Raw genomic sequence first — 18343 nt, 5'->3', positions numbered from 1 at the left:
GGCGTGGTCTCACGCAGAGGGGCGTGGCTAAGCGGAGAACTGGGCCTTCAAGCCTCCAGTCTGGAACCGCCCAATGGGGAGGGGGAGAAGCAAAGAATTGAAGGAGGTCGATCACGTGACCGGAGAGGGGCGGTTCACCCTCCCCTACGCCTCTACCACCTCTGCTGCCCCTAGGGAGGATGTCTTGCTCTTTTTCAGGAAGTAAACTACTTATTGTGATCCTTGATGAGTTGGAAAAGCATGAAATTGTACTTTCATTGTGACCGAGTCAGTTTTTGCCCCTGAAGTGGTGTTTTAGCGTCTCGACTCCCCCCACACACTTGGGTAGTTGGTCTCGTCCAGCCTGGCCCTGGGCGCGGCGGCGACGGCCGCGTCACTGGCGGGCGGGATCCCTCCGCTCTGGGGAGAGCTTCGCTGGACGGTTGAGTTGGGGTGACTGAGGAAATCCATCCGCGTCGCCGCCGCTGCCGCCTCCGCCGCGGAGGAAGACAGGACCTCCCGCGCTCCTCCAAGCGACCCCTTGGCAGAGTCCCACCACCTCAGGTACCTCCGCTGACAAAAGGAGTCCTCATCGCCCCCAGCCCCAAATTCCCACGGGTGTGTGTGTGGCAGGGGGAAGCCCCCGTTCCTTCCGTCTCCCGGGTTTGGTTCTTGGGAAACGGACGTAACTCCCCAGACCTCCCCTCCCTTCCTCTGGCCCGGTCGTTTCCAAACCCGGAAGGGGAACTGGGGGGACCCTTGGCTTCAATAATGCATGCGTTCCCTGCAATATTAGTGGCATATTTTTGACCCTAAACCTCCACCCCAGCCCCGCCTGCCTCTTGCCCCCTTAATAGCTGGGGGGCTAAATTCCGGGTTTCTTCTAAGTCCTGTCCCGCCCCCTTTCCCCACCACCACCCTGCTGCCTGCCCCTGGGTAACAACCCTCGTGCCCACTCGTTTCACACCCTTGCTTGCATTAGACGTGCAGAACTCCAGAATTCTAGGAGATAGAGCCAAGGCCTCAAGGCCAACCTTGCCTTCGTCTCCACCCTACTGTCTATCCCTTGATTTGGGCTGTGGCAGTGTTTTCCGAGTCCCAGACCCTAAATTGGAGATCTCAGCACCCTATTGTTTTTACAAATCCCTACCCCAAGTCTAGCCTCTGGTCCCCTGTTTTCCCTTTGCTCAGCTTTCTTTTGGGCAAAATGGAGGTCCTAGGGACTGGAGGGCCTGGCCCACCGCACTTCGCATCACGGCACCAGCCAGCGCCTTCCAGCTGACAAATCTGAGGACCCTTCCTTGTCTCCTCACACCTGCGGAGGCGGTGGCACCCCCTTTTTTGTTTGGGGGGTTGTGGCTGCTTTATTCCTAGAGTCTAGAAGCTGCTGAGGGAATCGTGGAGGGTAATGAGGAATCTTAGAGCTGGGAGCCTGGCCCCCGACCCAGTGGCTTCTTCCTGGCCTGTTTTCCTTCTGCCCCAGGCCTGTGTCATTGCGGCTAACCTGGGCTGCTGGCAGCTGGAAGGAAGGGGCTTTTGTCCTCAGCTGGAATGGGGTGGTAGTTGTGTCGTTGCTCCCTCCCATCTCATTTTGGAGGGGCATCCCCTGGCACTGGCGCAGAAAGCTGAACTCACTGAGGGGAAATATCTCCGGGGAAGAGGAACGCCCAGTGGCTGGGGGAAGTGGGAGCTGGGTGGGGGACGCCTGGGTCGCCAGAGTGCAGTGTGCACGGCCAGATCGCACAGGTGTCCCAGGGAAGGCAGGACGTCGGAGGCTGGAGCGGTGCCAGCTAGGCCTCGGGGGCTCCTGGGCGCAGAGCTGGGCACTTGGGGTGCTTAGGGGCGTCGGGCCAAGCCGTCTGGGGCCGCTTGCCTGTGCCTGGGAGAGAACAGCTCCGCGCCCCTGGGCCAGGGACCTCTCTTCGGAGCCCTAATTACTTCTGAGCGGCTCCCACGGGCTTTATGCGGGCGCGGCGGGGCGGGCGACCTCGGTGCTGAAGGAAGCAGGCTGCTTGGGGGCTTGCCTTCCCGGCTACTCTCAGCGGCTAATGGGGTGCAGCCGGCCCGGAATGGGGATTATCCCGTGTTGAGCCGTCCCGAACCTATTAGTGCTCAATCGGCTTTTCCCAAATCCTGTAAACAGCCACCCTGGCCGGTTCTGGGGGAAGAGGCGGGAGACTAGGTCGGGCGGGGGCGATGGGGGCCGGGGGTGGGGTCACCCACCCTACAGGTCTCTGCCGCGGATGCGGTTGCCTTGGCAACGAGGCTAGGGTGGGGGCACTTCACCAATGAGGTGCTCTCAGTCCGGGTGACGGTTGCCTAGGCAACCCCACGAACAGCCTAGCTTCTCCCCTCAGCCCCCCCCATCACCACCTCTGTCTTAGCTGGGGGTGTGTGTGGAGGGTGTGCGGTGTGTGGGGGTGAATTTAAAGAGGCACCGCCCCTTTTTAAAATTAGGTGCTGGGAGGGCGGTGCCTTGTGCGGGCTGGGGCGGACGCCAGGTCTGTTTTTGAAGGGACTCCCCCCCCCCAGTTCCTGCCGCCCGAGTGTCCCGCCCGGGCTGCTGTCCGAGGGAGGGGTTTCCCCTTCTCTTCCTCTTGCACTTCCCACTCCGTTTCCGGGGGCCCAGGAGAAAGATTGGGGAAGTCGTCTGTCCCTTGGCAACGTCTCTCGGGTGCCGGAGACCCCAATCCTGCCCCGGGTACCTCGTCCTCTGCTCTCCCTGTCCAGCTGACCCCTTCCGGGCCGCGGGGCTTCCACCCCGCCTTTCCCGGCTGCTTCCCGGGCGGTCTTGGGGCCTGACGTCAGCCTTGCATCCCCCCTCCCAGGCCTCGGGCCAGCGGCCAGGAGCTGCCTCCCCCAGCCCCCGTCCCGCGGCCCCCAGCCGCCCCCAACCCCGCCCCACGGGCCCGGCGCCATGAGTGAGCTGGAGCAACTGAGACAGGAGGCCGAGCAGCTCCGGAACCAGATCCGGGTGAGGGCCTGGCGGCTGTGATGGGGAGGCCGAGCCCGGCCAGGCGTGGCTTGAGTGTGCTTGCTTCCCTTTGACCTGAGCTCTGTGTGTGTGTGTGTGTGTGTGTGTGTGTGTGTGTGTGTGTGTGTGTGTGTGTGTGTGGTGCGTATTGCAGGGTGAGAGGAGAAAGGGGATTCTAATTTCCAGATGTCTGTTTCATCTTCCCTTCCCTCTGCCTTGTCTCCTGTTTTCTTTATTCCCCCTCCCCCTTCCCTCTCCTGCTCTGCCCATCACTTACAGGACGCTAGAAAAGCATGCGGGGATTCCACACTGACCCAGGTGAGGTGACTGCATAGCTACTTTGTAGCACTGAAGGGAAGGGGTATTGGGTGGGGTTCTGTTCCTTGGGTCTCCTTGTACCATCTCTGTTACTCTGTTGTTCCAGATCACAGCTGGGCTGGACCCAGTGGGGAGAATTCAGATGAGAACACGGAGGACCCTCCGTGGACACCTCGCAAAAATCTATGCCATGCACTGGGGGACAGACTCAAGGTGCGTGGGTGGCCCTGCTTTAGTGTCTCTAGGCTCTGGGGTGACTTTATATAATGGGATGTGGGGTAACCCCAGGTCTCCCCAGGTCTGGTGGGGAGAACCTTTGTTAGTAAGTTTGGGAAGACCTATTTCCAGCATCCCTAGGGGACCAGGGATATACTGAGGATTTGGGAGGATGTCTCTGAAGAGTGTGTCTAGACGGGAAGGAATAGGGACCCTGTGACATCCACACCCTGACTTGTCTGCACCCACCCCCTGCCACTGCCCACCAGGCTGCTGGTCAGCGCCTCCCAGGATGGAAAGCTCATAATCTGGGACAGTTACACCACCAACAAGGTAAAACTGGCCCTCATAAGTGGGTAGGAGAGGGCTGCTCTCCCTGACTGGCTCTGACTAGGGGTGCTGCTCTCCTCTAGGTCCATGCTATCCCTCTGCGCTCCTCCTGGGTCATGACCTGTGCCTACGCCCCCTCAGGGAACTTTGTAGCCTGTGGGGGTTTGGACAACATCTGCTCCATTTATAGCCTCAAGACCCGAGAGGGCAATGTCAGGGTCAGCAGAGAGCTGCCGGGCCACACTGGTGAGTGGATCCTGAAGGAAAGGCGAGTGTGTGGGGGGTACACTAGCTTCCATGAAATATCTGACCACAACCTCCTTTCCCAAGGGTATCTTTCATGCTGCCGCTTCCTGGACGACAACCAAATCATCACCAGCTCTGGGGATACCACCTGGTGAGGCTCTGCCAGGCTGGGGGTCCCTGCCTTCGGGTGATCCAGGGCCCAGCACAGTGGCGCATTTCTGAGCACCTAGTCTTCCCCCCCCCCCCCGTGGGGGCCAAGTGGCCTCCCCACCACCTGGGGCTCTAGGCCTTCTTTCCAGAGGGTCCTGTCAGGTTTGGGCTCATGTGGTGGGAGAGCTAGGGATTCTGTCCTTCAACTCATGTCTGATCCTTCTTCCTGTCGCCTCTCCAGTGCCCTGTGGGACATTGAGACAGGCCAGCAGACAGTGGGTTTTGCTGGACACAGTGGGGATGTGATGTCCCTGTCATTGGCCCCCGATGGCCGCACCTTTGTGTCAGGTGCCTGTGACGCCTCCATCAAGCTGTGGGATGTTCGGGATTCTATGTGCCGACAGACATTCATAGGTCATGAATCTGACATCAATGCCGTGGCTGTAAGTTGGGAGCATGGTGGGCAGCCCCCTGCACTCCACGCCCCTTGCCTTGCCCCACACTTCATGGTCTCTGGCCCAAATCTTGCAGTTCTTCCCCAATGGCTATGCCTTCACCACGGGATCAGACGATGCCACTTGTCGCCTGTTTGACCTGCGGGCTGATCAGGAGCTGCTCATGTATTCCCATGACAACATCATCTGCGGCATCACCTCGGTTGCCTTTTCGCGCAGCGGCAGGCTGCTGCTCGCAGGCTATGATGACTTCAATTGCAACATCTGGGATGCCATGAAGGGTGACCGCGCAGGTGAGGCCTGTTGGGGCCCACAGAGGGTAGAGGTATAAAGTGTGGGCGGGCCAGACTAGTCCCTACGTCCTTCTCTTCTCTAGGTGTCCTCGCTGGCCACGATAACCGTGTGAGCTGCCTTGGGGTCACAGATGATGGGATGGCCGTGGCCACAGGCTCCTGGGACTCCTTCCTCAAGATCTGGAACTAACCACCCCAACCCCAGATGGGCCTAGGCAGGGAGCAGCCCTGCCCGTGCCCACACTACAGGCCCGGAGCTTTGGGGCTGGGTACACATGCCAAGCCTCCCTCCCTGGGCTACAGGGCCTTGGGTCCTGCTCCTACACCCAGGTTTGGTTCCTCCCGGGGGGGAGGGTGCCCACTGTGGAGATAAGAGATGGAATGGGGGAAGAGGAAGGGCAGGAAAGCCCTCACCCTTTGCTGCCCTGGGGCTGGGGCCTCACCCCTCTGGAGGGCCAGAGGCAGGAGATGGAAACCCCAGGGGCTGGCTTTTTTAAACTGGTTTTATTTTAATTTTTATTATATTTTCAGTTTTTCCATAAAGGAACCACTTCCAACTCTGTACCTAGTCTCCTTGCTTGCTATCCCCTCCCCCACAAAGCAGACAGGCAGTGGGTGTGAGACTCCTCCAAGCTAGAGACAAAGGGTCCTCCACTCTTGCTCTACAAGGCTGAGGCCAGCAGTTCCCAGAGGCGTGTGTACCCTACCCCATCTGCCCTTGCCCCAGCTCAGTGCCACGGAAAAGCCAGGAGACAAGTGGACCGGGAGAACACACCGAGTTTTATTGGGAGTATATTTACAAGGGTAGATGGAAGGAAGGGTAGTCACAGTGGGGTGGAGGTAGGGGTAAACTGGGGCACACAGGACATCTACACTACCCTGAACCCCGAGAGGGGGTGGAGCAGCTTGGACCCTGCGAGACTGGGATGGGGAAAGGGTTAAGATGGGGCTGGGTATCTGAGTCCCTGGGCAAGGGGCTCAGGGCTTGTAAACATTTACCACTCTCAGAGGGGATGGGGTGGGAGAGGGCTCCCCCTACACTTCCTCACAGGGTTAAGGCCTCTCCAGGCTCATGGGCCCCCAAGTTCAAAGTCTCTTTAGCTGGGGGAGGGGTAGGAAGAGACAAGTGCCCCCCCTGCATTGGCTGTGGCAGGGGCAGGGCAGGTTACATTCAGTCACAACAGGAGTCTCTCCCACCCCTCCAATGCCACCATAATGGCGTGAGGGAAGGAGAGCTGGGGGGCCAGCAGCAGCAAGACATTTCCCCCTGGCCCATCACCCCCTTATTGCTTTAGAGAGAATATTGTCTTTTCACAGACGCTAACACTGTCAAAACCAGGGAGAAGTAGGTGGAGGGGTCCTTCCACCCAGAGGCCAGCCTTATCCCCAACACTGACCCAGTTGCCACTTTGGTGCAAAAAAAAAAAAAAAAAAAAAAAAAAAAAAAAAAAAAAAAAACCCCACAAAAATGAAAAAAAAAAATTACAAATAACAGAAAATGAAACAAACAAAACAAAAGGTCATCTCTCTGGAGATAGATGGTTAAGAAGGAACTGGGGACATTCCCCACTTCCCCAGGGCAGAAAAGAGAAATACATTCATGGAGGGGAGGCGGTGGCAGTGTCGCCCTAATACTGCGTTCTGAGCAATGAGGTCGACGAGAGAATTCACTAACGTAGAACATATGTAAGGAAGAAAAAAAAAAAAAAAAAAAAATCCAACCAACAATGGAGACAAGCCCAGGCAGGGGACTAGGAGTGAAGTCGGTGAGCAACAGGCAAGGCAGCCCCCAGCCCAGGACACAGGTCCTCTTGACCTCCAGCCTTACAGCCAACATGAAAAACACGCCCAGGAGAGGGGCGAGGGGCTGCTCGCTCCTCTCCCATTTGGTCAATGGAGGGGCAGGGCAGGGCAGGGCTGTGTTCTGCTTCCCATACAACTGGTGCAGATCAGGGGCTCCCACAATGGCCCCCACCACAGGTTCAGCCCCAAGCCACACTTCGGTGTCTTTCCCTCATACAAGCCATGATAAAGGGAGGCGCTGTTCTCAAGCTCCTGGAGGAAGGGCTGTGTCCCTTCTCGGAGGGGATGAGACGGGCTTGGGGGCCAGAGAATACATTCATGTGGCAAAGGCAGGGAGCTGGGGCTCTCAGTGTCATACCCAGGCTGTCCCCCGAAATGGCAGCAGTGGGGGCAGCCCCTCAGCAGGCCTGACTTGAGACCCCACCTCTGACAGGCTGGCACTGACAGGTCATTCCCGGGCTCCCTCAGCCAGCGTGGAAGGGCTGTTAGGGGGTGGAGGGAGAGGGAGCTGAGACCGCTCATCCGATTTGTGCAACGTTCCTCCCAAAGCAGCTGAGGCAAGGGGCAACTGGCTTCCTTACCAGGACGCCTGCCACAGTAACCATCACAGGGAACTGTTCATAGTGGAGGGTCCAGTGGGCAGGGCTTCTGGAGAGGGCCTCGCTGTGCAAAAGGCCAGCACACCAACTTCCAGTTACCCCAATGACCACCTTCTGGGGGCAGCAGCAGGGTAAGTGCAGCCTGAAGGGGGCCAGGCAGGGCAGTTCCATATGGCCTGGTACCCACTACCCCAAAATAACAGTGTGGTGTTTTTCTTTTTCTTTCAGCCTAACTTTTTTTCATTGTTTTTTATCTTTTCTTAAAAAAAACAAAACAAAACAAAAAAACAAAAACCACAAAAACAAAAAACCCCAAAACAAAATAAAACCTCTGTGGACCTTCCAATGTCACACCCATTATCCCCAAAAGGGTGAAAGGGTCTACAGTCTAGTTTTTGAATGATACTTTTGTCTCTCCTAACGATTAAAATTAAAGAGAAAAAGGCCCTCCCCCATCTGTAAAGTGCCTCGTGGTGGGTGAGTTAAGGTGCATCGTGTGGTTTGTAACAAGTGCTGGGGCCCTGCCCCCCTTGCTTCCTCCTCTGCTCCTTGTTGGGAGCCTGCAGGCTGGAGACCCAAGGGTCCATGCTGCCGCCGCCTCCCAAGCCTAACGCTTGGAGCTGGTGGGACAGGCTGCTCAGTAGTCATCCACGCTCTCGATCTCACCAGAAGGGCCATGCAGGGAGTACCCTGAAGCCAGGGGAGAAGTGAGGGTGAGCTCACCAGGCCCTGTGCAGGGAAAGCGGGGCTCCCCAGCACCCCCTACACTTACCCAAGATGCTGGGGTCTGAGTGAAGCATCAGTGCCCTCCTCTTGGCCTTGCTGCCCTCCCCAGGGCCCAGTTTGGTGCTGTGGTTGGCCTGAAAGGCTGTCTGTAGGGAGGTGCTGCTCAGCCAGGCCTCCTAAGGCAAGAGAGTGGAGTCAGGAGAGGCCTGGGCGCGAGAGTGGAGTCAGGAGAGGCCTGGGCGCCTTCGCGCCCCCCCCCCCCAGGGCCCACAAGACTGCACCTGCTGCTGCTGCTGCTGCCGCTGCTGGCTGGCTTTCTGCTTGGCCCTCCGCTCCAGGAACTGTTTGGCAAATTCTTTGGCTTCCAGCGTGTCCCCCAGGCAGGAACGGATATAATCATGGACATCATAGGGGGATTCCACCTCCTTGAGGATCGCTACAGCCATGGGCACTATGGGGAGGGGACAGTCAAGCATCCTGGACAGGTCTGGAGTCCCCAGTGCAAATATGACCCACAAGGGTTGCCTTCCTACCATCCAGGCTGCCTGTGGTACTCAAGGTGTGTAGCATCTGCTCACACCACAGGGTGAAGCCATCCTGGGGCCGAGGGATGCCTTGCAGCAGCTTCAGCAACTTCTCTTCCTCTTCTGTCTTTTTGCGAACAGGTCGACCTGACAGGTGGCTGTACGAGTCACTGAGGCGGGTGGGGAATTGGAGGCCACAGATGAGCCCAGGACCTTAGCAACCATCCCTCCCTGACAGACCCCAGCTAAACAGGTCTCACCTGAGAGACGGGCTGCTCCGACTGTTCTTTAGGCCCAGACTTCGGGCCAGGCTCCCGCCACTCTTGAGGGTGTCTTCCCAGAGTCCCAGACTGCCACTGTTGCTGCCCCCACTCTTGTCTGGCCCGCCCCACAGTGGCCCAGCCTCAGACACCCACTGGTTCAGAGGGGCAGTGCCCAAGCCCCCAAGCTGCTGCAAATGGCAGGAAGTCAGGGGGCTCTAAATAATGAGCCCTGAACACCTAGGCAGGGAGGCTCATTTGGGGGCTAAGGGAAGGGGATGAGGTAATGACTTGAGAGAGGGGACATTCTTCCAATAATGGAAAGAACGGGTCTCCAGCTTTTGAGTCTGCTCTTGGGGACACATCCCCTCGCTGTCCCCCACCCCCACCTCCCTGAGTGATCCTGGAAGTTGCATTGGGGAGGTTCCCTGGGCTGCTGCTGCTTACCACTCGGTGGTTGGGGGCCTGGGCCCGCAGAGGCTCCCGGGATGCAGGCTGCTTGTGCAGCTGCCGCTCACTCTCCATCTGCAGCTCCAGCAGAGTCTTCATGGATAGGCCTTGCTTGGCTAGGCCAGCCCAGAGTGGGGGCGGGGAGCTTGGTGCAGGGGGCACAGGGACATTTGTTGCTTGCTGCTGCTGTAGCAGCTTCAGCAGCAGCTCCTGCTGCCGTACCTATGTGAGGACACGGTGGGTGTTGGTGGCCAGCTGGCACCAGGCACAGACAGGGCCAGGCCAGGCCAGGAGACAGGCGGGACTTGAACCTGCTTGCGCCGGAAGAGCTCCTCCTCTTCCTGCCGCCGCTTCTGCTCCTCCTGCTGCTGCTGGCGGCGCTTCTCTTCCCGGCGTTTGCGCTCCTCTTCCTCCCGCTTTGCCCTGAGCTCCACTTCTCTGCGCTCTTGAAACTGCAGTGACAAGGACATCGTTAGCTGGGACATTACGCCTGCTTCAGCCAGTCAGGTCTTCACCAGGCCAGCCCACTACTTACTTTATGTTGCAGCTGGAGTTGTTCTAGAATTGGACCCTGAGTCGAAGAGTTAATTGGTATGTCCCAAAGACTGGCTTCACCACCTGCGGAAGGAAGGCAGCTGCAGACACCCAGGCCCAGCGGAAACACACACACATAAAAGGCAGAGCCACCCAGTGTGACGAGAAGAGACAGGTGGTAAGGGGACCAGGGCATGGCATGGGGCAGCCTGGCCACTCACCTGACTGTGATGAAGCTGAGGTATGTAAGTCCCAGAGGGGGCCTGAATCTGGCACCGACAAGGACCGGCTCATCGTCGGGAGCAGGTTCTGGTCCCCAACCCTGAGAAGCAAACAACTGGCCCTCAGAACACCGCATTCCCTTGTAGCCCGATCTCTTCCTTATCTCACACCAGCGCGCGCGCGCGCACACACACACACACACACACACACACACACACACACACACACACACACACACACACACACCCCACTTTCTCACCCTCTGACACACACTCAGTGCAATAGACCTGGGGGTTTTGAGAGCCTGGAGCTGCTGCAGGAACGCTGTGAGCTGCTGCTGCTGCGGCGGCGTCAGGTCCCCCATAGCTGCCTTTTCCCGGAGCGTCGTACACTGCGGGAGCTGGCGGCTGCAGACATAGTGGGCTCAGATGGTGTTACCACCTGGGACCACTACTGTGCCCACATCAAGCCCTGAGGCTCCCCATACCTGCCAACCAGCTGCAGAAAGTGCTGGTGCTGCAGCTGCTGGTATAGGGCTGCCGCAGCCAGCTCCTGCTGCTTCTTCAGCCGCTCCTGATCCATGTTCCCCTGCGGGAGGTCAGAGCATGCCTGTGTGAGTGTGCCCAGCAGGAGCATGCCTAGCAAGTGAGTTCGTGGGGAAGCCTGAGGTCCTGCTGCTGCCCCCCCCCCACTGGCCTTCCCTGCAACCTGCAGAGCAGACAATGCTCACCAGCAGCGGGGGTGGCGAGGGCCCGGGGGCAAAGGGCACACGGCCCCACATCTTGATCACCTCTCCCAGAGGCTGGAAGCCCTCATCACAGCCCCTCTTCACTAGGAGTGACATGGAAAAGTAGCCTGCCTGGAACCACTCAGCCATCTCCTGGGTCGTGAAAGGGCCTGGAACAAGGGTGTGAGGGAGGGGTTAGGAGGTGGCCGTGGCAGGTCAGAAAGCACTGTAGTCTGCTTGAGCAAATCAGCTCCTAGCAGTCTGCTACCCACAGCTACCTTGGATTTCCCCCTGCGGGTCCTTGTAGAACCACTTTCGAGCAGCCCCATGGCTGAGGGGCAGGGCAGTGGCAGCTGTGGAGTGGCGAAGGCCCTGGGTCTGCATGGCCGCAGTGAATTGCTCCTCCTCCAGGGAGCTGTCCTGCAGGGAGGCCACCAGCTTCTCTGCCTCCTGGAAGTCAGAGAGGCGAGTCTGAGTGGACTGATACCACAAACGTCAGGAGGAGGGCTGGGTTGAGGAGGGCGGGGCAGGAATCATGTCAGACAGATCTGGGACAGACGGGACAGAGGTGCTTTGCCACCCTGGAGTGGGGGCCCTTGAGCATGTACAGGCACCCCAAACCTGCTGCAGGTGGTTCAGGCCTTCTTCATCTTCTAGATCTCCAGGGGGGCCAGGAGGTGAGCTGACTCCAGGACTCAGACACAGTCCCCTCATCTCATCGCCTGGGGGGGGGGGAGATGGTGAAATAGAGAGGGGCCGAGGAAGGGACAAGATGGCTGCTCTACTTTGCCACAACTGCACTTCAAGCCCACCCCCTGGCGCTCCCGTGGCGCAGCAGTCTACCTTCCGCCTGGGGAAGCTCTTTCTCCACTGCTTCCTCACCATCCTCGTTTGTTGTCCAGAGAGGGCCCAAGGAAGGCAGTGAGGATGGGGGGCTGGGCTTCTCCGGAGGAGGCAGCGGGGTCACCTCCCTCCCACCTGGAAAACACAGATGACCACTTGAACTCAAAACTGAAGGGGCTGAGGCTCTCGCGTAAGTGTTTGTTTCACAACCATGAGTACCTGTGTTGAAATTCCGACAACCTGTGGAAGTGGAGGCATGAGATTCTCCACAAGATGGCAGACCCAACTGAGCCTACCTCAAACAGGGCGAAAGGCAGGGACTATACCCACTACACCCGCTGCTGTCCTCTGCCCTCCACATACTCTGTGGCGCGTGCTTTTATACACATATACAATAAAAATAAGAGAGCAGGGGAAGACCGTGCCAGCCAGCGAGGTAGCACAAAGCTAATGTGCGACCGGCTCCCAGACCTTGGGTAGTCTGTCTATCCTTTCTAACTCTGGTCACCTCCACAATCAAGCATGAAGCATGGACACAGAGAACTGAACTGTCTACACTGTGCACACTGACTCCCGGCCCCACTCTGTGAGGTGCTGGTTATTACCCACAAGTGGTAAGGGCTGTGTGGGTATCTGCAGGCTCCAGAGTTTCCAAAGGTCACTCTGTTCACGCCTGACAAAAGGTCCCTTTCCATGCCTCTGATTACTGGCTTGACACATGCATGTGCACATATGTTGCAGGTCAGAGGACAACTTGGCCTCCTCCCTGCAAGGCTTTAAGGGCTCACCTGCCTCAGGCCCCTCTTCATCCACCCCTTCTGAAGCCTCCTCCTCTTCTTCCTCTAGGCCCTGGAAATCGAGCTCCTGCTCCTCGGGAATAGGTTCCTTGGGGCCCTTCTGTGTGAGAAAGTGCAGAGTGGACAATGGGAAGGCAGCTGAGGGACAGCTCCCACCAACTCCAACTGGTCCCTGAGAGGGTACCTTAAGAGGCAGGAAGGCCCCGGAGGCATCAAAAGTGCCCATCTCCTCATCTTCATCGTCCAGGCACCACTCAGGGAGCCCATCCTTGTCATCTTCAAAGCCATCAAGCCCCCGGCATCTCCGGAGGTGAGAGCTGCCTCCCCCAAGCCGCCCATCCTCTTCACCACACCCTCCTCGTTCCCCTCGTAAATCAAAATCAAACTTGCGCCTCCGCTCCCCATGCTCCCGCCAGCCAGCAGAGCGGGGACCACCATCTGGAGGAAAAAGTTGGAGAAGGAAAACAAAACAAAACACAAAAATGAGTGTCCAGCCAAACCAGGATTTGCCTTCTTTAGCTCACCAGGCCTTCCCAACCAGCATAGCTTCCCTGGGATGTCCTCATCCCTCACGTGCATGACCACCACTTCCCAGTATCGGCCCCATGGGGACAGTTTCTGAACCCCACCTTGCCCCAGCTTACCAGGGCTGGTGGAACGCCAACGATCACCATCTCGCCGGGGTCCTGCCCCGAGTCTCCAGCTGCCATCCTCCCCCTGCTCCTCTCGCAGTGAGCGCCAATTCTCACTGTCAGAGCGTGCATGCTCCTTCCTCGGGCCAGCCCCTCCCTCCTCAAACCCAGATCGTGCTGGCATAGGGGAGACAGACAATAAGCACAAAAGGATCCTATGACAACTTACTCCTGTCCCTCCCCCACCTCTACCTGGGAACCCATCTCAATTGCCTCCCTACCCTACTGGCCACCACACTCAACACCCTCATACCTCCATCCCTCCTTGCAGACTTCTCAAACCGCCTCTCACCTCTGTGGAAGGAAGAAAGATGCTGGTCAAAACATATACGCCATCCCCTCTGCAGAGGGAACTGAGGGACATCAGGCTGGGGAGAAAACAACAGGACCCCCAAAACAACCAAAAGGAAAGGACAGGCAGGACCCAGAGGGCTCTGGCCAGGGCCGGCCCGTTTCTGCTTCCTGCGACAGAGACCCCACCGCCAGCCCAACCCCCACCCCTGTTCTGCCTGCCTTCATCATCTTCCCACCACACCTGTCATCCCAGCTCTGGCTCCGCTGGATCTCCCGGGGATTGCGTCCAAAGGCCCCATCAGCTTCCTCAATGCTTCTTTGGTAAAAGCAGCTGTCACCACGGCCACGGCCTGAAGGAAGGGGAGGGTCACATCTGGGTTTGGGACCCTCCAGTGACCCTCTATATCCTTAGCACCACCCATTCAGACTCTGCCCATCTCCTCCCCTGAAAAACATGGGGAGTCATCCTCTACCTCGGCTCCGTGTGCTGCCCCTGCCACGGGAGGTGGCAGCCAAAGGGGGCCCAGCCCCTTTCCCCATCAGCCTCAGCACAGCCACACTGTTCACTGACAGGGAGAAGTTTCTCTGAGGAGGGAGCCAGGGACGGGAGTGAGGACACATCACTCAGTCAACCCCCATCCTCTCAAGCCCAGCTCCTCCTTCCTCCACCCCAGACCCCTTTGCCTCAGCCTGGCTGGGCCCAGCCCCACCTGCTCCTCCTCAGTCAGAGGTTCCAGGGCCAGAGGTTGTAGTGGCTCCTCTTGTAACACTGCGGCAAACTCCTTGTCCTGCAGCTCCTCGGGGACCTGTGATGGGACAGGAGGCCCGATACGTCATACACTCAGGGGCAACTCACTGGTAAGGCAAATGGGGAAGGGAATCACGTTCCATTCCAAAACCTCACCTTGTTCTCCTTGACATAGAGGGCCAGCATCTCCTCTCGCCCATAGCGGTAATCTGCCAGCTTGTATTTGGGCATGGCAGGGGATGGGGGTGGGGAGGCCACACTGCCACCGCTTGAAAGAGCCCTCAGCCTAAAGCAGGCACAGGAAGGAAAAGCAGAGACAGAGGTCCACGCTGCCACTCCCCATTGCCCCAGCTTCTACCCGTGGGCCAGAGCTTGAGTAACCCACCACTCAGGTCCAAAGTTGAGTGTCTCTGCTGCCATTGTGGAGCTGAGATGCTTCTCAAAGGTCAATGATTAGTAGAGAAGAGAGGACCAGGCGTTGTACTGTCCAAATACCTGTAGGGCCACAGACAGGGCCATCAGTAAGCATCTGCATGGGGCTAGCACCTTATCAGGCCAGTGACAGGCCTCATCTGGATAGTCAGCCATTCTGGCACTGAAGAACTCACCTACACCAGACACGAGACCATGTACACCATGAGTTAACCAAAGTAGAGTCAGGGTAGAGGAGCTTCCTGGGGAATTAGAGAACAAGGAGGCTTGAGCCCTTTCTGCCTCAGTGGGGCGCCCTCTGGTGGCTCAACACTCACCTGACAGTCCTGCCCTGGGAAGCAGAGGAGGCAAGGGCTCTTCTTTGGGCAGGGCCTGGGCTGAGATTAACTAGAGCCTCCAAGCAACTAGCTATCCTCTACAGCCTCAGTAGTGCCAGGGAGGAACTTTCACATCTGGAAACGATCCTTAGGGAGAAGAAAAGGAAGAGGGTGGTTACACCAGCGAGTGAGATGGCTTCCCAACCTCTGGCCCACAGCTGTGGGGTACAGTGCACTCAGGGCACACGTACAGCCACCAGGACCAGACATGGCGGTGCCCACACTTGCAATTCCGGCACTCTGGAGGCAGAGGCAGGAGGATTTCAATTTAAGGCCAGTGTGGGACACACTGTAAGACCTTGTTACAGAGACAACAAAGGGACTGGGGATTTAGTTCAGCTGGTGGACTGCTTATTTACCACACATGAGCCCTAGGTTCTGTCCCGAGCACCACACAGAAAAGGTGTGGTAGCACATGCCTGTGATCCCAAAAACTTGGGAGATGGAGACAGGAGGGGCAGGGTCAGCCTGAGTTACAATGAAACCCTGACTGAAACACTAAACACAAAGCCACTGGGCCACCATGTCCTATAGAGGAATGGTCCATTTTGGAGTGTCACAGTAAATCTTAAAACAAGATTTCTCTAAAGAAAACAAAAACAAACAAACAAAGACACTTGTCTGGAAATTAGAACCAGGGGGCTGTGTCTGGTCAGGACCAACCCCACCCCCAAAAAAGGAGCAGACTGGCTACCAGAGTATTCACAGCAATGTGTTAGAGCATGTGTCCACAACACCCCAAGCTCATCTACTAAATGGGAGCCAAGTCCTAAATTCCTTCCCCTACATCAAGAACTGTCCCTCAGGAAAAAAAAAAAAAAAAAAAAAAAAAAAAAAAAAAAAAGGTCAAGGTGGGATCAGGGTTCTGAGATAGTTGCTGGCAGAAGGCTTCCTCACCATATGGGAAGAGGCAAGTTCAGGCTCTGAGGTTGATGAAGCAGCAGGGGTAACAGTGGGGGGGGGGGCAGATTCCTCTAGGAGCCTGGGTAGGAGACTCTCAGGAGAGGGTTCATCCAGGAAGGGCAGAATAGAGGAGGAAGGGCAGGCAGTGTCCAGGGGTTGTGTGTAGGTTTCTATCACTGGCTGGGCAGGAGGCTGGACCAGTGTACCTCTGCAGTCCCCATCCGCTGCAGGATGCCAGGGATCTAGAGGAAGGAGGAAGAGAGTTTCTACCAGAGGGGCCTCAGAAAGAGGGTCTCCCCTGTAGCTAAACTGAGATACATGGTGGACAATGGCGTGACCCAGAATCCCAGCACCCTGGGATCTAGAGTGACCACACATGGCTGCTGGGAGACAGCAAAGGCCTGGGCTGCATGTTACTCTGGAGGCCTCCACAACCATACCTTTCTCAACGACCACCCTGAGGGGATCTGGAACTAGGCAGACCCCGAGGACATGATGCTAAGTTAACAAGTCAGACACAGATAGCTAAGCTCTGGGGCTGGGGATGTAGCTAAGCTGGCAGAGAGCTTGCCTAGACCTCAGCATCGCATACACCAGATGTGGTGGTGCACACCTGTAATCCTAGCACCCAGGTGGTGGGTGCAAAAGGATCTGAAGTCCAAGTTCCCCCATTCCCCACCCCAAGGGAAAACAAGCAAACAAACAAACACTAAAAGGGGCTGGAGATGTTGCTCAGTGGTCAAGCAGTTGCCTAGTGTACACAAAGCCCAGTCCTCAACCACCAGCCCTGCCAAAAACTAGACTTGGGGCTGGAGACAGTGGTTTACAGTGCTTGTGGTTCATCTAAAGGACTTGAGTTCAGTTCCCAGCACTGAAGGAAAACAACACAAAACAACAAAAACAAACAAACAAAAACCACACACACAACAAGATAAAAGCTCTGTAGGACGTTTCTTACAGGAGCCAGGGGTTGGGGGCAGGTCAAGCACAAAGACCGGGAGTTGGGACAGAACTACTGGCAAATGATGAATGGGCCCAGGGGAGGGGGTGGGGATGGCAGCACAACACTGTAAATGTCTTAACTGCACTTTTAGAAAATCCTTCTGCCTCAACCTCCTGAGTGCTGGGATTGTAAGCATGCGCTGCCATGCCTGGCCTATGCCCACCACTTAGTTTGTATTTCTTAATTATGTGTATGTGGGTGGGGTGGGGTGGGGGGAAGGACGGTATATGCCCTTGAATGTAGGTGTCCAGAGTAAGGTGTTGGATCCCTGTGAGTCACATTCAAGGCCTCTCTACAAGGGTCGCCTCTCCAGTCCTCCACATCAACAATCATTTTAAGAAGGCTTTAGTGGGGTTGGTGGCTTAGGATACACTTAGCACGCACAAGCCCTGGGATCCCCCTTAGTACTTAATAATTAATAATAATAACAACAGTAATTATTATTATTAAAAAAAACACGTTTTGGAGGGCAGGGTACAGGGTAGATGGCTCAGTCAGAAAAGTACTTGCTGCACCAACAGAGGACCTAAGTTCAAGCCTGACACTTACATAAAAGCCATGCATTCCTGCCTAAACACTAGCACTAGGGAGGTAGGAAGAGGAGTATCCCTGAGACTAGTTGGCCACCCAATCTAGACATATTGGTGAACTCCAGGTTTAAGCAGAGGGCTGGAGAGATGGCTCAGTGGGGAAAGTGCTTGCTGTACATGCATGAGAACCTGAGTTCTAAGCCCCAGAACCCATGTAAAGACAGATGTATAGTGTTTCTACAGGGACATGGCAGGTGGAGACAGGAGGACCCTGGGAGCTCATGGCCCAATCAACCTGATGAACGATGCCTCCAGTATGACACCCTGTCTCCAATAAGGTGGCAGGATCAACACCCGAGGTTTCCTCTGACCTCCCTGTGTGTACGCACTCACACATGCATATACACAAATACAGAAAAAAGCAACCAGACAGACAGCAAAAGAGAAAGATTTGCATGTGCTGATACACAAAAGCTACCGTGGGGACTAAATATTTTCCCCACTCCAAACAAAGGACCCCACATTCCTTCAAACAATCTCTAAAGTGACAATCTGGAGCCTTCTCAGTCAGTCCTTCTAGTGGAGCAGGGATTGGTCTTGGCAGTGGAAGGGCTGTCCAGTAGGAGAGATCAAGAGGTACCCTACCCTAACCTTCCTGTACCCTCCCACCCTTCATGCAGCTAGCTGCCCTGGTTGGGAAGAATGAGGAGAGGCAGGCTGGCAATACAGCTCAGCCTGGTAAAGGGGCTTGCTGCCAAGCCTGATGACCGGAGTTCGATGCCTTAGAATCTACACAATGGAAGGAGAGAAGCAACTCTTCCAAGTTATCCTCAGACCTCCACATGCATGCTAGGGTGTGTGTGCACACACTAGGCAAAGGGTGGGGTGGGAGGTGGACATGATGGCACCCTTAATTTT

General features: G+C 56.7%; 2 protein-coding genes across 6 annotated transcripts; one reads left to right on the top strand and one right to left on the bottom strand.

Moving 5' to 3' along the window:
- The first annotated feature begins 371 nt into the window (after window positions 1-371).
- Window positions 372-5523, top strand: Gnb2 (G protein subunit beta 2). The gene is made up of 10 exons (XM_051205282.1): window positions 372-543; window positions 2808-2953; window positions 3233-3271; window positions 3378-3484; window positions 3757-3820; window positions 3901-4063; window positions 4148-4214; window positions 4455-4656; window positions 4745-4961; window positions 5045-5523. Exons 2-10 carry the CDS (start codon window positions 2897-2899, stop codon window positions 5149-5151), a joined length of 1023 nt encoding a protein of 340 aa, XP_051061239.1. The 5' UTR covers window positions 372-543; window positions 2808-2896; the 3' UTR covers window positions 5152-5523.
- A 2399-nt stretch (window positions 5524-7922) lies between these two features.
- On the bottom strand, window positions 7923-15042 carry Gigyf1 (GRB10 interacting GYF protein 1). Of its 5 annotated transcripts, none has more exons than XM_051205276.1 (26): window positions 14930-15042; window positions 14789-14854; window positions 14566-14675; window positions 14337-14466; window positions 14143-14238; window positions 13906-14017; window positions 13674-13782; window positions 13392-13432; window positions 13091-13255; window positions 12631-12884; window positions 12438-12546; window positions 11650-11784; window positions 11428-11528; window positions 11085-11256; window positions 10810-10976; window positions 10567-10667; window positions 10367-10486; window positions 10079-10179; window positions 9859-9941; window positions 9635-9775; window positions 9321-9545; window positions 8874-9064; window positions 8623-8783; window positions 8371-8540; window positions 8136-8265; window positions 7923-8053 (listed from the first exon to the last, which is right to left on the bottom strand). In XM_051205276.1, the coding sequence occupies exons 3-26, from the start codon at window positions 14598-14600 to the stop codon at window positions 8001-8003; spliced, it is 3102 nt and encodes a 1033-aa protein (XP_051061233.1). In that variant the 5' UTR covers window positions 14601-14675; window positions 14789-14854; window positions 14930-15042; the 3' UTR covers window positions 7923-8000. The 5 variants fall into 5 exon arrangements, with proteins under 5 accessions (XP_051061233.1, XP_051061235.1, XP_051061236.1 ...); XM_051205278.1 differs by having other exon boundaries at window positions 8874-9061; XM_051205279.1 differs by having other exon boundaries at window positions 12438-12543.
- Between the last annotated feature and the right edge of the window lie 3301 nt (window positions 15043-18343).

The sequence above is a fragment of the Phodopus roborovskii genome, unplaced genomic scaffold, assembly GCF_943737965.1.
Source record: "Phodopus roborovskii unplaced genomic scaffold, PHOROB, whole genome shotgun sequence".
NCBI lineage: Eukaryota > Metazoa > Chordata > Mammalia > Rodentia > Cricetidae > Phodopus > Phodopus roborovskii.
The sequence above is the reverse complement of the archived record's forward strand: the minus strand, read 5'-3'. Positions and strand labels throughout refer to the sequence as shown.

What these genes read in the sequence shown, in the direction of transcription:
- Gnb2 (XM_051205282.1), top strand. Translation starts at nt 2,897, where the DNA reads ATGAGTGAGCTGGAGCAACTGAGACAGGAGGCCGAGCAGCTCCGGAAC. An exon ending in AGCTCCGGAACCAGATCCGG is followed by an intron (nt 2,954 to 3,232) that starts GTGAGGGCCTGG and finishes CATCACTTACAG; the next exon opens with GACGCTAGAAAAGCATGCGG. An exon ending in CTGACATCAATGCCGTGGCT is followed by an intron (nt 4,657 to 4,744) that starts GTAAGTTGGGAG and finishes CAAATCTTGCAG; the next exon opens with TTCTTCCCCAATGGCTATGC.
- Gigyf1 (XM_051205276.1), bottom strand. Translation starts at nt 14,600, where the DNA reads ATGGCAGCAGAGACACTCAACTTTGGACCTGAGTG. An exon ending in GGGCAGCACACGGAGCCGAG is followed by an intron (nt 13,783 to 13,905) that starts GTAGAGGATGAC and finishes CCCTTCCTTCAG; the next exon opens with GCCGTGGCCGTGGTGACAGC. An exon ending in TTTCTGCAGCTGGTTGGCAG is followed by an intron (nt 10,487 to 10,566) that starts GTATGGGGAGCC and finishes CTATGTCTGCAG; the next exon opens with CCGCCAGCTCCCGCAGTGTA.